The 12578-nt window shown below is 46.5% G+C and overlaps 1 protein-coding gene across 3 annotated transcripts in view; it reads right to left on the bottom strand.

The window, feature by feature from the left end:
- CFAP61 (cilia and flagella associated protein 61) overlaps positions 1-12578 on the bottom strand; it is a 1725308-nt gene that overhangs the window by 741414 nt on the left and 971316 nt on the right. For all 3 annotated transcript variants that reach the window (XM_069234340.1, XM_069234338.1, XM_069234339.1), the window contains one exon: positions 8987-9155. In XM_069234340.1, the coding sequence (XP_069090441.1) occupies positions 8987-9155 (169 nt within the window). The remainder of the gene's footprint in view (positions 1-8986; positions 9156-12578) is intronic.

Genomic DNA, 12578 nt, shown 5'->3' with positions numbered 1-12578 from the left:
AGAAAAAGACTTCTTCCCCAAATTATCCAGTCTTTTTGATTCCCTATCCGGGGGTGCGGGAGGGAATGCGCCAGATGATGAAGCCTGGATGACTAGGCTCTCAAATGTGGGGGTGCGGAGACAGGAATTTTGTGTCTGACGGCTCAGGCCGATGACGGCGGGCAATCGTCCTATTCACAGGAGCCACTGTGCTGGGTCTGGACCAAGTACCCAAAAGGACGTCTGTCAGTAGTTCATTAAAAAATAAAAAGGGCTCGGAAGAGGAGGTCCCCGGTTGAAGCACGTCAGTTAGGATGTTAGGCCTAACCTCCACAGAAGGTAGCTCGATGTCCAGGACCTCAGTCGCCCTTCTCACCACCATAGAATAAGAAGAACCCTCCTCCGTAGCCACGCTAAGAGGAGAGAGCATACCAGTGTCAGGGGAAGTGTCTAGACCACTGGCATCACCCAAATCCTATACACAGTCCATTTGGGGGTCAAGCTGGTATTCTAAAGGGTCCAGCGTCCCCTCCATACTCTCCCCGTATCCATACCCACAGGAATAAGGGTCTGGATCAACCCTGGGCCCAGGAGAGCCTATAGAGATTGGGATCAGTGTCGATCCACGTCGTTCAGGCTCTGGGTCGTCTGGTATGAGTATGGGATTTACGTCGATTGTGCCCCCAACTGACGTCGGGAGCGTTGACGTCGGACCCAACGCCGGGGAAGGTCGCCGTGGCACGACCGGCGTCGGGACGGATCTGCAATTGGATCCAGAGGAGCCCTTCGGGGCTGAGGCCGAAGCCAATGGCTTTGAAACCGAGGGGGCCCCAACCGACTCACCTGTGCCCGGAAGCTCCGAAGGTGGGTTGGACTGCCCAAAAATGAGGCACATGGCCTCGTAAAATACTGTAAGTTGGGCAGGGGTGGCACAGGCTCCCGGGAAGGCGGGGATACACGGAGCCGACCCAGAAGAAGGCTCTGTTGACGGAAGAACACTTGTCCTGCTTCAACTTCTTCTTTTTGTGACCCAAATGTCCTGATGACTTGGAGGATGTGAAGTGGTGGTGACTCCGCAGCCGGTCTCAAGACCTTCCTCTCGAACGGGACCGTGAGCGCTGCAGAGTCGAGTGTTGGGCAGCCATGAGCTTTAGGGACCGGGCACTCAAAGCCTTTGGGTTCATGGCCCGACCCTCGGAGCACGACTTCAGGTCGTGATCGCGCTCCAGACACCATAAGCATACAAGGTGCGGATCCATCACTGACATAGTTCGGTGACAGGAGTCGCAGGGCTTGAATCTGGTCTTGCGGGGCATCCCTCGACGCAGCCACGAAACAAGACAAATATGTTGAATAAGTCAAAAAATGACTGAGGTAGCTTTTCTCCGGATCTGCGAGTAGGCTGGCGCAGAAAGAAAAGAACGGACGTCAACACGCCGGGATGGCGCCTATATACGACCGCGACATCATCACAGCGAGCACGATGCCAACAACGCCCACGGAGTCGACCAATGCCACCTGACGGCTAGCGGAGGTACTGCTCGAAGAAAAATCTCCGGATCCAGTCTGATGCCTGAGAAATTCAAAGGTAAGGAATCTGCAACTAGAAGTCTCTATCAGATAGAGGTGTCTGTTGGTAAAGATAAAACAAAATTAGACTGTATGTGTGAGTATAATGACTCACTCCGTCACAAAATCATTTAGGCCAACATGCTTCTGCCCTCATATTGAGCCACAACTGGTCAGGGGCATTCTTCAGGGCCAGAGATCCCTATCTACGCATCAGTGAGATGGATCCTATTCTATCCTACTGATGAGAAAATATACTTCACATCCATACTCAAGGCCTACCTGAGTGTTAATGAAAGGTTGAAGTTATCCTAAACTTTTGGGATGCAAGCTCCTGGTCTGGGGTGGGGCTGATGCCCCTTGTAGTCACACATTCATCAAAGGGTGCATCATCGTTTAGCACCTATTTCAGCCTCCTCTCAGATGCTACAAGGGGCATCATCCCCACACCAGAGACTTGCATCCCTAAACTTTCATTAACACTCAGGTAGGCCTTGAGTAGTATGGATGGTGAGGGCGTGAGTTATAGTTCCCTTAGAGTTCCTTGAGCTAACCATAACTATAACTAAAACAAGGAGGAGTCACTGGCCAGTCAGGACAACCCCTAAGGTGCCCTGAGCTGAGGTGACTCTGACTTTTAGAAATCCTCCATCTTGCAGATGGAGGATTCCCCCAATAGGATTAGGGATGTGCCCCCCTCCCCTCAGGGAGGAGGCACAGAGGGTGTAGCCACCCTCAGGGCTAGTAGCCATTGGCTACTAACCCCCCAGACCTAAACACACCCCTAAATTGAGTATTTAGGGGACCCTAGAACCTAGGAAAATAGATTCCTGCAACCTAAAGACAAAGAAGTACTGCTGACCTGAAGCCCTGCAAAGAAGACGGAGACACCAACTGCTTTGGCCCCAGCCCTACCGGCCTGTCTCCCCACTTCGAGAAAAACTGCAACAGCGACGCATCCCCCAGGATCCAGCGACCTCTGAAGCCTCAGAGGGCTACCCTGCATCTAAAAGGACCAAGAACTCCAGAGGACAGCGGCCCTGTTCCACAAAGACTGCAACTTTGCACCAAAGAAGCAACTTTTAAAGACCACACGTTTTCCGCCAGAAGCATGAGACTTTCCACTCTGCACCCGACGCCCCTGGCTCGACCTACGGAGAACCAACATTACAGGGAGGACTCCCAGGCTACTACGACCCTGTGAGCAGCCAGAGTTGACACCCCTAAACCCCCCCAGCGACGCCTGCAGAGGGAATCCAGAGGCTCCCCCTGACCGCGACTGCCTGCTTCAAAGAACCCGACGCCTGGTAAAGACACTGCACTCGCAGCCCCCAGGACTTGAAGGATCCGACCTCCAGTGCAGAAGCGACCCCCAGGTGGCCCTCTCCCTTGCCCAGGTGGTGGCTACCCCGAGGTGCCTCCCCCTTGCCTGCCTGCTTCGCTGAAGAGACCCCTGGGTCTCCCATTGAAACCAATTGCAAACCCGACGCCTGTTTGCACTCTGCACCCGGCCGCCCCCGTGCCGCTGAGGGTGTACTTTTTGTGCTGACTTGTGTCTCCCCCCGGTGCCCTACAAAACCCCCCTGGTCTGCCCTCCGAAGTCGCGGGTACTTACCTGCTGGCAGACTGGAACCGGGGCACCCCCTTCTCCATTGAAGTCTATGCGTTTTGGGCACCACTTTGACCTCTGCACCTGACCGGCCCTGAGCTGCTGGTGTGGTAACTTTGGGGTTGCTCTGAACCCCCGACGGTGGGCTACTTTGGACCCAACTTTGAACTCTGTAGGTGGTTTACTTACCTGCAAAACTAACAAATACTTACCTCCCCCAGGAACTGTTGAAATTTGCATTGTGTCTAGTTTTAAAATAGCTTATTGCCATCTTTGCCAAAACTGTACATGCTATTTTGCGGATTCAAAGTTCCTATGATACCTAAGTGAAGTGCCTTTCATTTGAAGTATTGATTGTAAATCTTGAACCTGTGGTTCTTAAAATAAACTGAGAAAAGATATTTTTCTATATAAAAACCTATTGGCCTGGAATTGTCTTCGAGTGTGTGTTCCTCATTTATTGCCTGTATGTGTACAACAAATGCTTAACACTACCCTCTGATAAGCCTACTGCTCGACCACACTACCAGCAAAATAGAGCATTAGAATTATCTCTTTTTGCCACTATCTTACCTCTAAGGGGAACCCTTGGACTCTGTGCATGCTATTTCTTACTTTGAAATAGTGCATACAGAGCCAACTTCCTACAGAGGGTCCCTACCTTGGCTCCTTTTCTTAATTTTTATATTTTTTTCTGGGACTCGGCTGAAGTCGCGTCCCAACATGGCTGCCAAAACTTCCTTGTTGAAGCGTTGCCAGCCAATCAGATTTCAGCATGACATCGGAAGGGTTCACAGAACCTTTGCGTCCCTATATATACAAATTAGTTTTTTCTTTAATTTCTCAAAAACTACTGAATGCATTTACACCAAAAAACAACAAGCATTTGTAATGCTGGTATTATGACAATGGTTTCGTCTAATGCCAGGGTTTGCAGAGCAATTCTCTCTTGGGTGCAAATGTTAACAAAAGAATGTAAAGGGCGTAATTTAGCGACATCAGTCATAACTGCCTGTTCAAATGCAAGTAACTCACATGGTATGGATGATGATGGGGGAACAAAGGAGGATGGTTTTCTAAGTCCAGAATTCTCCTTCAGAGGTTCACCAGGTTTGTCCTTGAAGAAGTGTAGCCACATTTTTCGGACAAATTGGGAAAGTTTGCAATTTAGTCGAAAGAAATCTTCTTTAGGGGTGGGCACAAAGCCAAGGCCTTTGTTCAAGGCATTGATCTCATCCGTATAGAGGGGTCTAGAAGATAGGTTAACCACTAAGTTTTCATTGGCTGATGTTTGCCCTGGCTCCTGGTCACCATCTGAGTTTATTCCTTTGCCCAGGGTACATGGCTGCCTCTTGCTCTGCGCCTGTCTCTTCCTCTCCCCTGGCCTCGGCCTAAAAAAGGCATGTAGGGCAACATGGCATTGATCACACTGTGACTTTATTTCAGCCATTGCCCATTTTTTTGCAGGAATTTCCTCTTGTGGTCTACCCCTTAGTTGTCCAACATGTAAACAGACTCTCCCAATTCCAAGAGGGTTCTGTTTTTTATTTTACGTCAGACGGGTACTTTCTAGCTTCTTTGGATTTGTCCATCTTCTATATCCTTGAACTGGTGATGTGAGCTTTCCCCGACTGCCAAATCAGCAACTAGCGACACTGATTGGTGCGCTGGCTGTAGTCCGTCCTACTTTACCCGACGAACCAGTCCTCGGGGTAGGTCTTCGAGCTGGGCCTGACGTGACGTAATGTAAGTATAACCGCTCTCTATGTGCATCTTACGTTTATATTTTGTGTATGACAAGATTTCATGTTAATTGCCTTTTGTACTCCACACTTTGACTTGAGCTACTGGAAGAGCACGTACTGTTTACTAAATGTATCTTCCCTCCACACATGGATCGGCGAGGCAATTATGCAAATATGACAGCTCACTCGGAGCGTCTGATTTCTGCTTGTGGTTTGGCATCACCAAAGGTGATATTTACTAGTGTACACTATGTGCATAGATCTTAGACCAACTACAGAGGTAGGGAACCGCTCTTCCTAGCCTGATACTTCTGGTATTGAATATATTAACTGATATGAATATTATTAGCCAGTTGCTCACATACTCCTTTTTAACAATTTTTTCTGACTTTACATGGACATTCTCTATAGATACTGATGAATGGAGGGCTATGTATCTTATAACACATCATCTTATCAATGGAGAACACATTTACAGCATATATATTACCCTTAGATGTATATCAAACACTGTCCTCTTGACCCTTCATCTGATTCAGGGTGCAACATGTGTATAACCATTCTTTTTTAATAAACATATGTTTTTTCTGCATCTCTACAGATATCACACCTGTCCTATGGTCTGCTCTTTCCTTTGAAGCCTTATCCTTACTCAGGGAGGGTAAGCAGTGTTGCTTTAGCTGTTTTGCCTTATCTTCACTAAGCATGGTAACACTTTGACCACTGAGTGCCACGTCATCATCAAGATTATTTGTCTTTTTTGAATATGTGTTTGATCTTGAATTGAGGTTGATCTTTTTAATGTGTTTCTTTTTCTCCGCAGGCTTTTTTCACATTGCACATTTCATTTAGAATCTTACTATAAGTAAGTGACTTTCTGTTTTTGTACATACATTTTTATACACACTAAAGTCTCTTTAATTATACTAGTAGAAGTGTTTCTTTTGTGATTTGGTCCAGATGAAGCACCATTAGATCAGTATATACTATATAGGCGCAAAACATGTTGACCTGTTGTGACGGATTAAAAAAATCTCTGCTTCCTTCACCTTGTTTTGTTGATAGAGTGGTTGAGCATTATCTCTGTTTCAATCACCAACACCTTTTTTTTAACCTTGACCGAGACCCTTCGTTGATCAATAAATTGTGGTATTTTGGAGGGTTCGGGAGCCAAGTTTATCCTTTTTTTCTCTCTCCTATCTTTTTCTGTGCATAGGATTGAATTCATTCCTACTACTCTCTTTAAACCACGGCACGGATCTCCAATTAAGATCTCCGGCAGAGTGCCCCCTTGTGGTGGGCCCGTCAGACATTGCAGCGCCGGTCTGACAAGGAGCGAGCCCTATGATGAAGCATGACATCTATCGGGTGTGTCAGGGCATTTGCTTCTAGATAAAGAAATGCCTAGTGGAGTGTAACACGCTTTTTCTCTGGAAAAGTGTACTCTTATGTACTGTATTATTAATAGGGAGTCTGTACACTGGACCAGTAATCTCCCTGCCCCTTTTTTGATTGTGTCTGTAAGGAAGGTCAGAGGGCAGAAAGGCACTGTCAAAAGTAGCATTATTTCCAGGGCCCCAGATGAGCAGCAAATTTTCTTTGAGCCCTAGAATAAGTACAGGCCAACCTCTCTGACCCAACCCCTCCCCCTTATTATAGACTGGCACTTTAGATGGTCAGCAAGTGAGAATACAAGGACATCTCTGTAGGGACATCAATGTGCATTCCTATTCTCACTGCTGTCTCTTGTGTCTTGCCGTCTCCAATTGTGTCTGATCTTCCACTGAGATCCTCACCAATCTGCCCCAACCTCTACCCTCACAGCCACCATGGAATGTTCCATGTTGGTGCTAGAACACCTCAGAGCTAGGGAGGAGGAGAAGAGCGCCAGCCGGCAGCACTGTCACCTAAGGAGGCATAGCATCACATGACTGTTTGGTCATAGAATCTGCAGCTCTCTTTTCCAGTCAGTAAAGCCACTAGAACCACATTGACAATACAGAGCTGGGAGAAAAAAAACACATGGAGTACCAAGCTGGGATTGTGATTGCAGCCTGCCAAATAAGTCTAGAATGTAGACAGGGAGAGTTGAAACGAGAAAGGGATGACTAATGTATCCACTGTAGAGTAACCTGTGGGTAACCTTAAAAAGTCACAGGTTCAAATCTTGGTAGGTACTCCCACTCTTTCACACTTCTGAGCTTGACAAAATGGGTACCAGTGGTTCGGGTTATAACTAACACCTTTCATTAAAACTTGGCCAAATACTACACTGTATTACCACAGCTGCTCACTGAACAATACTGTAAAACATTTTGCTCATTACCAACTGACCAGAAGCCCCCAGACCTCAGCTGTTGGCTACTGTAGACCCAACTTATCAGAGAGAAGTGATATGGTGGTTGATCTCTTCATGTTGAAGGCTCCTCCCTGTTCAGCTCGATAGCTCTGGAAAATTAGAACAGCCACTGCAATCAGTGCTCTTCGGTTCAAAGAACCAATTCCTCAGTTGCTGCTCTGCTTGTTTTTCATGACTTATGTGATGGAGTGTCATCTATATTGGAACAGTTTTCAACATTAATACTACTGCTGTCTGAGCAGAGCCCCAAGCAAGTCAGACTGGTATATCCTGTATACCTTCTGATGCTGTAAGGTTTACATAATCGAGTAGTTTCATTGCAGCATGAGCCTGTATGGTTTGCCTACCCTTGTTGCCTGTGCCATACGATCACAAAAGGCACATGACTTTTTATTTTTCCATCTTGACCTCTCTAACATAAAATATGTATGAGAATCTACTTGGAACGAGAGAGAATGGAAACATTAAGTAAAAACATATGCTGTAGACATGCTGAAAAACTGTTTGTTATACAAATAGTTCTTTGGTGATTAAACAGTAGGTTTTTAGCATAAAAAAAGTGTAGGGAAGTTTGCCTACCTTACCACATTGACACTTTTGCTTAATAAGACTACTCCACAACATCTTATATCTCAATTGTATACTTTTGCTCAGGAAGCCTGTACGCCTGGAGGAACCACGGCTAGACTAGAGGGGCAAAGGGACCTGGCAATCACCATCAGTGACAAGAACTGGGCATACTGTTGTGCAGAGGGGAGATCTGTCTCACAAAGTAGTCGATACTGGTTGATTAACTTTAAATACATCAACAGGGTCCAATGTACACCAGCTCGCCTGCATCGATAGGGCTTACGGAGTGACGAAGGTTCTGCTCGCTGCGGAGAATCTGACGCAGACTTTTAGCATGTGGCGTGGTATTGTCAGGGCATTTCTCGATTCTGGCAGGCTGTAAGAGTGGAACTTGAGGAAATGCTAAGTGTGAGTCAGGAGTTTGTTTCTAAGCTTACTTTGCTGGGTTATGATAGGGATGTACCATCTACCGTATGATGCCTGGTTGCCTTGGGGCTGCTTTTGGTTCAGCTCAGAATAGCAATGAAATAGGTGCGTGGACCATCCTGACGTTATAAGGTTGGCTAGAGGATATGGCCTACTGTGACACGCAGTCTGATGTCTATCACGAATTGATGCCAATATGCAGTTGACCAAAGGACATATGGGAACCCTATCGGATATATTTGGCACGCATTGGGGCAGATGTAGGGTGTGAGTATGATGAATAAGAACAGGTGACCGACCCTTTGCAGAGCGCGCAAGAGGATTTTTACTGACAGATGTTTCCGTGTGAAAGGGCAGCAGATGACATGGGCAGGAGGGTGGGAAGCGTGGACAGCCTGGACTGAATAACAGGCTGTGGAGAAGGTCTTTAGGAGGCAGTAAGAGGGCCAACTACTCAGAAGACAATATGGCCTATGCTACAAGATGCACAGTACTGTTACGGATCATTAATAGCTGCTGCTGAACCTACTGAGAATTAGTCATGCTTAGTATTTGTTGCCTCCACTGTGTGGTTGTAAAATTTTAAGATAAAGTCTAAAAAAAATAAAAAAAACGTAGTTTGAGAAGCGTAGCTGAAGCATTTTTGGGAACCACTACGGTGATTGTTACCTTGGAAGTGCACTAGAAAACAAATAAATGCACAGGAAAGAAAACGCTGAAATTCTTTACCTGATATTGCAGCCCAGTGCAGAGAACGAGGTGGTCATACGGCACCTTCTCCGTTTTGGAAAGCGACACGTACTTGGCAGTTCGGTCTATGGCCGTCATTTTACCAACCACAACATTAACCCAGGATCGGAGTGACATCAGCGTGTAATCTTTATCATTAAAGCAGTGGCTGTGAAGAGAAAAGATCCAAAAGTGACATTTTAGCAGCTGACAGCAGGCATTAATTAGACATCTGGTGGGCTGGTTGCGGTCCCCGAGCGGTCCCAGCCTGTTATCTTGCTGTGAGCGCCCTGAGGCCCGTGGCACGAAATGACTCATTAAGAAACACTCACTTACAAATTGACGTCTTCCTGTTGAAGCCAAATAATGCCTTCTAGCACTGGGCCGTCCCACAACGTGAGAAATGAAACACGAATTGGTGTGTTAACTATGAACGTTCACTTTTAGTTTGCCTCCAACGTATGGCTCACATGGCGGCTGTTTGTTGCGCCCTGTATCTCTGGTAGCTTCCGGGCAGCTGAGAGAAAGGCCGCAGCCTGCCTTCTGCCCAGGCACCGGCCCCAAACAGCTGACTAATCACTATTGCAGGCAGGCCTGCTATTTAACAGCTCCATAAAAACCTCCATTAACTTCACGGCCCCTCCCCTAAAATAACCCCTCAGTTATTCCTCTACACAGTCAGGCTTGCCATATCCATTCTGATACACACACTCATGTTAGTTACAAATACTTTTACAAATTAAATCTGTCTCTTTTAGTATAAGTCACAGATCTGTATGAGGCCACACAAGCGCCGAAATAGTTACATAGACCAGATGTCTGACCATGAACATGACAAGACAATACGTTAGTTAAAATGTCATTAATATTTTCTAAACAAAATATGCCTGAATCAAGGACCAGACGATTGCCAGGGTGGAGGTTCCGAGGGTAGCTGGGGAGCGTCAGCTACACTCAAGTGGAGTAAAATGATAGACCTCCCCTCCCCCAACTGCAGAATATGTAGAGGGGCCCTAGAGTTTTCCAAATCTCAGATACATATGCATTGGTCTTTGGGTGAATGAGGACCTCCTGATGGGCCCCAGCATAGCAGGGGCCGAAGGTACCTGCGTTTCTCGGCGCTGTACTTGTCCTCAAGACTGCCGAGTTGAATATTGAGAGTGGACAGCTGCAGGAATGGTGGAATCAACAAAAGGTTCCCTGGGTGCTTAGGGACTGAAAACCGGTTGAGGTTTACAGATTGCAGATCAGGTGTTACACCATAATACAAAGGAGATAGGGGACTGCAGTGCCATTAACAACCCTGGAGACAAGAACAAGCAGTTTAATTGGTTCCCGAGGTTTGACTGACTGCCAGCGGACCCAGCTGCAAAACAGAGAAGTAGATGAGGGTCGAGTGAAAGTAAACTGCATGGGTAGCAAGGTTTATAAATTCGTTAGGAAGGAGAAGGGGCACTGCAGAGGCTAAATTGCAGACTTGTTGTAATTGCCAGCTTACCTAAGATGAAGGTGATGAGGGATTTGGCAGTGTCGAAGAGAAAATATGGGTGGACATTCAGGATGCTGAGTAGTTTGAACCTGGGGGTGTGACAGCTGAGATCATGAAAGACACAAGCCAAGACTGAAATTAAATTGAAGGTCGAGCTTATCACGGTGACAGAGGATATTTGTGTTGGCTAATAGAGATTGTGGGAAGAGATGTGGCCTAGTGACTAAAGAGAAAGAGTGGACCTAGCTTCTAGATCATGTCTTCAGGACTCAACTAGAAAATAGCATGATTCTGAGCAAATCAATGAATCAATATGTGCATAAAACTGCAAATGTGAGCTATGTACTGCAATTGTAAAAACATGTGAAATATAGTGTATTTGTCTTTTAAAAACTGACAGTCTACATGATCATGTAGTGTCCACCCCACTGATCTCTTATTCTGCAGCACTTTCTTGCTCTCCAGCCAGGTTAGTGAAATATAAGTACCAAAACATACATACAGCAGCCAGAGTAGGGGGTTGGAGGATGACGGGAGGCACTTATTTCTGAAAAACAGACAATAGTACTCTCAGATGATTCCATTTCAACACTAGCACTCCGAATATCCTGGTCATAAGCCTCCTGCAGTACAAGTTACTTACCCTTTGGTAACAAAATATCTGGTAGAGACACATTCTAGTTGCAGATTCCTTACCTTAGAATTTTTTTCCCAGGCATCAGAGTGGATCCGGAGATTTTGCGTGTTGGTAGGTTGAGTCGGTCGACGTTGCTGGCGTCGTAGTCGCCGTGATAAAATCGGAAGTAGGGCACATACGCCGCCTCAGTGCAGTGATGTCAGATTCTTTTAATGACTGTCCACGCCAAAGCGAAGAGCCGCTAAGAACACTGAGATTGGTGCGCTAGAGCTAAGGACCTGAAGGGGGAATTCCTGTTGCAATGGAAATTAGTTCGCAAGCGGGGAGGATGGGTGGGTCGGTAAGGAATCTGCAACTAGATTTCGCTACTGAAGGTAAGTAACTTGTACATCTGATAGAGACTTCTAGTTGCAGATTCCTTACCTTAGAATAGATACCCAAGCAATACCATCCTTGGTGGTGGGCTGGAAACCAAGATCATACTACAAAGTCCTGCAGGACCGAAAGACCAAAGAAGCAGACCCGACGGACCTGACTGTCCAGACAATAATGTTTAGCAAACATTTGCAGGGATGCCCATGTACCTGCCTGGCAGATATCCAGGACAGGAACTCCGTGTGCTATCACAGTGGAAGCAGCAGTTGCTCTGGTGGAATGTGGGCACAAGCCCTCAGGGAGTTGCTTATTCGCCAAAGCATAGCACACCTTGATGCAAAGAAGTACCCATCGAGAGATGGTACGTTTTTGCACCGCCTTCCCTATCTTTGCACCCATATACCTGACAAAGAGTGGATTGGGAAATCTTTAGTACTATTTAGATAGAATACTAATGCTCTTTTTGGGTCCAGACGGTGGAGTCTCTCCTCCTCATGAGAAGGATGTGGGTGTGTGTAAAAAGTAGGTAAGGTGTTGGACTGGCCTACATGAAAAGGCGTAACAATCTTGGGAAGGAAGGAAGCCTCAGTGCGCAACACCACTTTGTCAGGGTGCACAGAAAAGAATGGAGATTTGGAAGAAAGAGCTTGAAGCTCACTCACTCTGTGAGCAGAAGTGATGGCAACAAGAAAGACAGTCTTGAAAGTGAGGAGCCATAAAGGGCAATTGTGTATCGGCTCAAAGGGAGCCCATATTAAGTAAGTAAGGACAAGACTGAGGTCCCACTGAGGCATGATACATGGAGTGGGAGGAAATAAATGGGTGAGACCTTTAAGGAATCTATTAGAGTGAGAGCTGATCAGGTAGCCTAAGGAAGGCTGAAATGGCCGATAAATACCCTTTAAGGGTGCCCAAAGCAGAGCCCTGCTAGGCCAAAGAAATAATGAACAAAACATCCTCAGATAGAGGAGCAGAGAGGGGATTAACAGATTTGTTGGTACACCATGCCACAAATTTATGCCAATGACAGGCGTATACCATTTTTGTGGAGGGATGCCTGGCAGCCAAGATAGCATTGCAGACTTCGGGTG

Source organism: Pleurodeles waltl, chromosome 5 (assembly GCF_031143425.1).
Source record: "Pleurodeles waltl isolate 20211129_DDA chromosome 5, aPleWal1.hap1.20221129, whole genome shotgun sequence".
Classification (NCBI taxonomy): domain Eukaryota; kingdom Metazoa; phylum Chordata; class Amphibia; order Caudata; family Salamandridae; genus Pleurodeles; species Pleurodeles waltl.
Note: the sequence above shows the minus strand (reverse complement) of the source record. Positions and strands in the feature narration are given on the sequence as shown.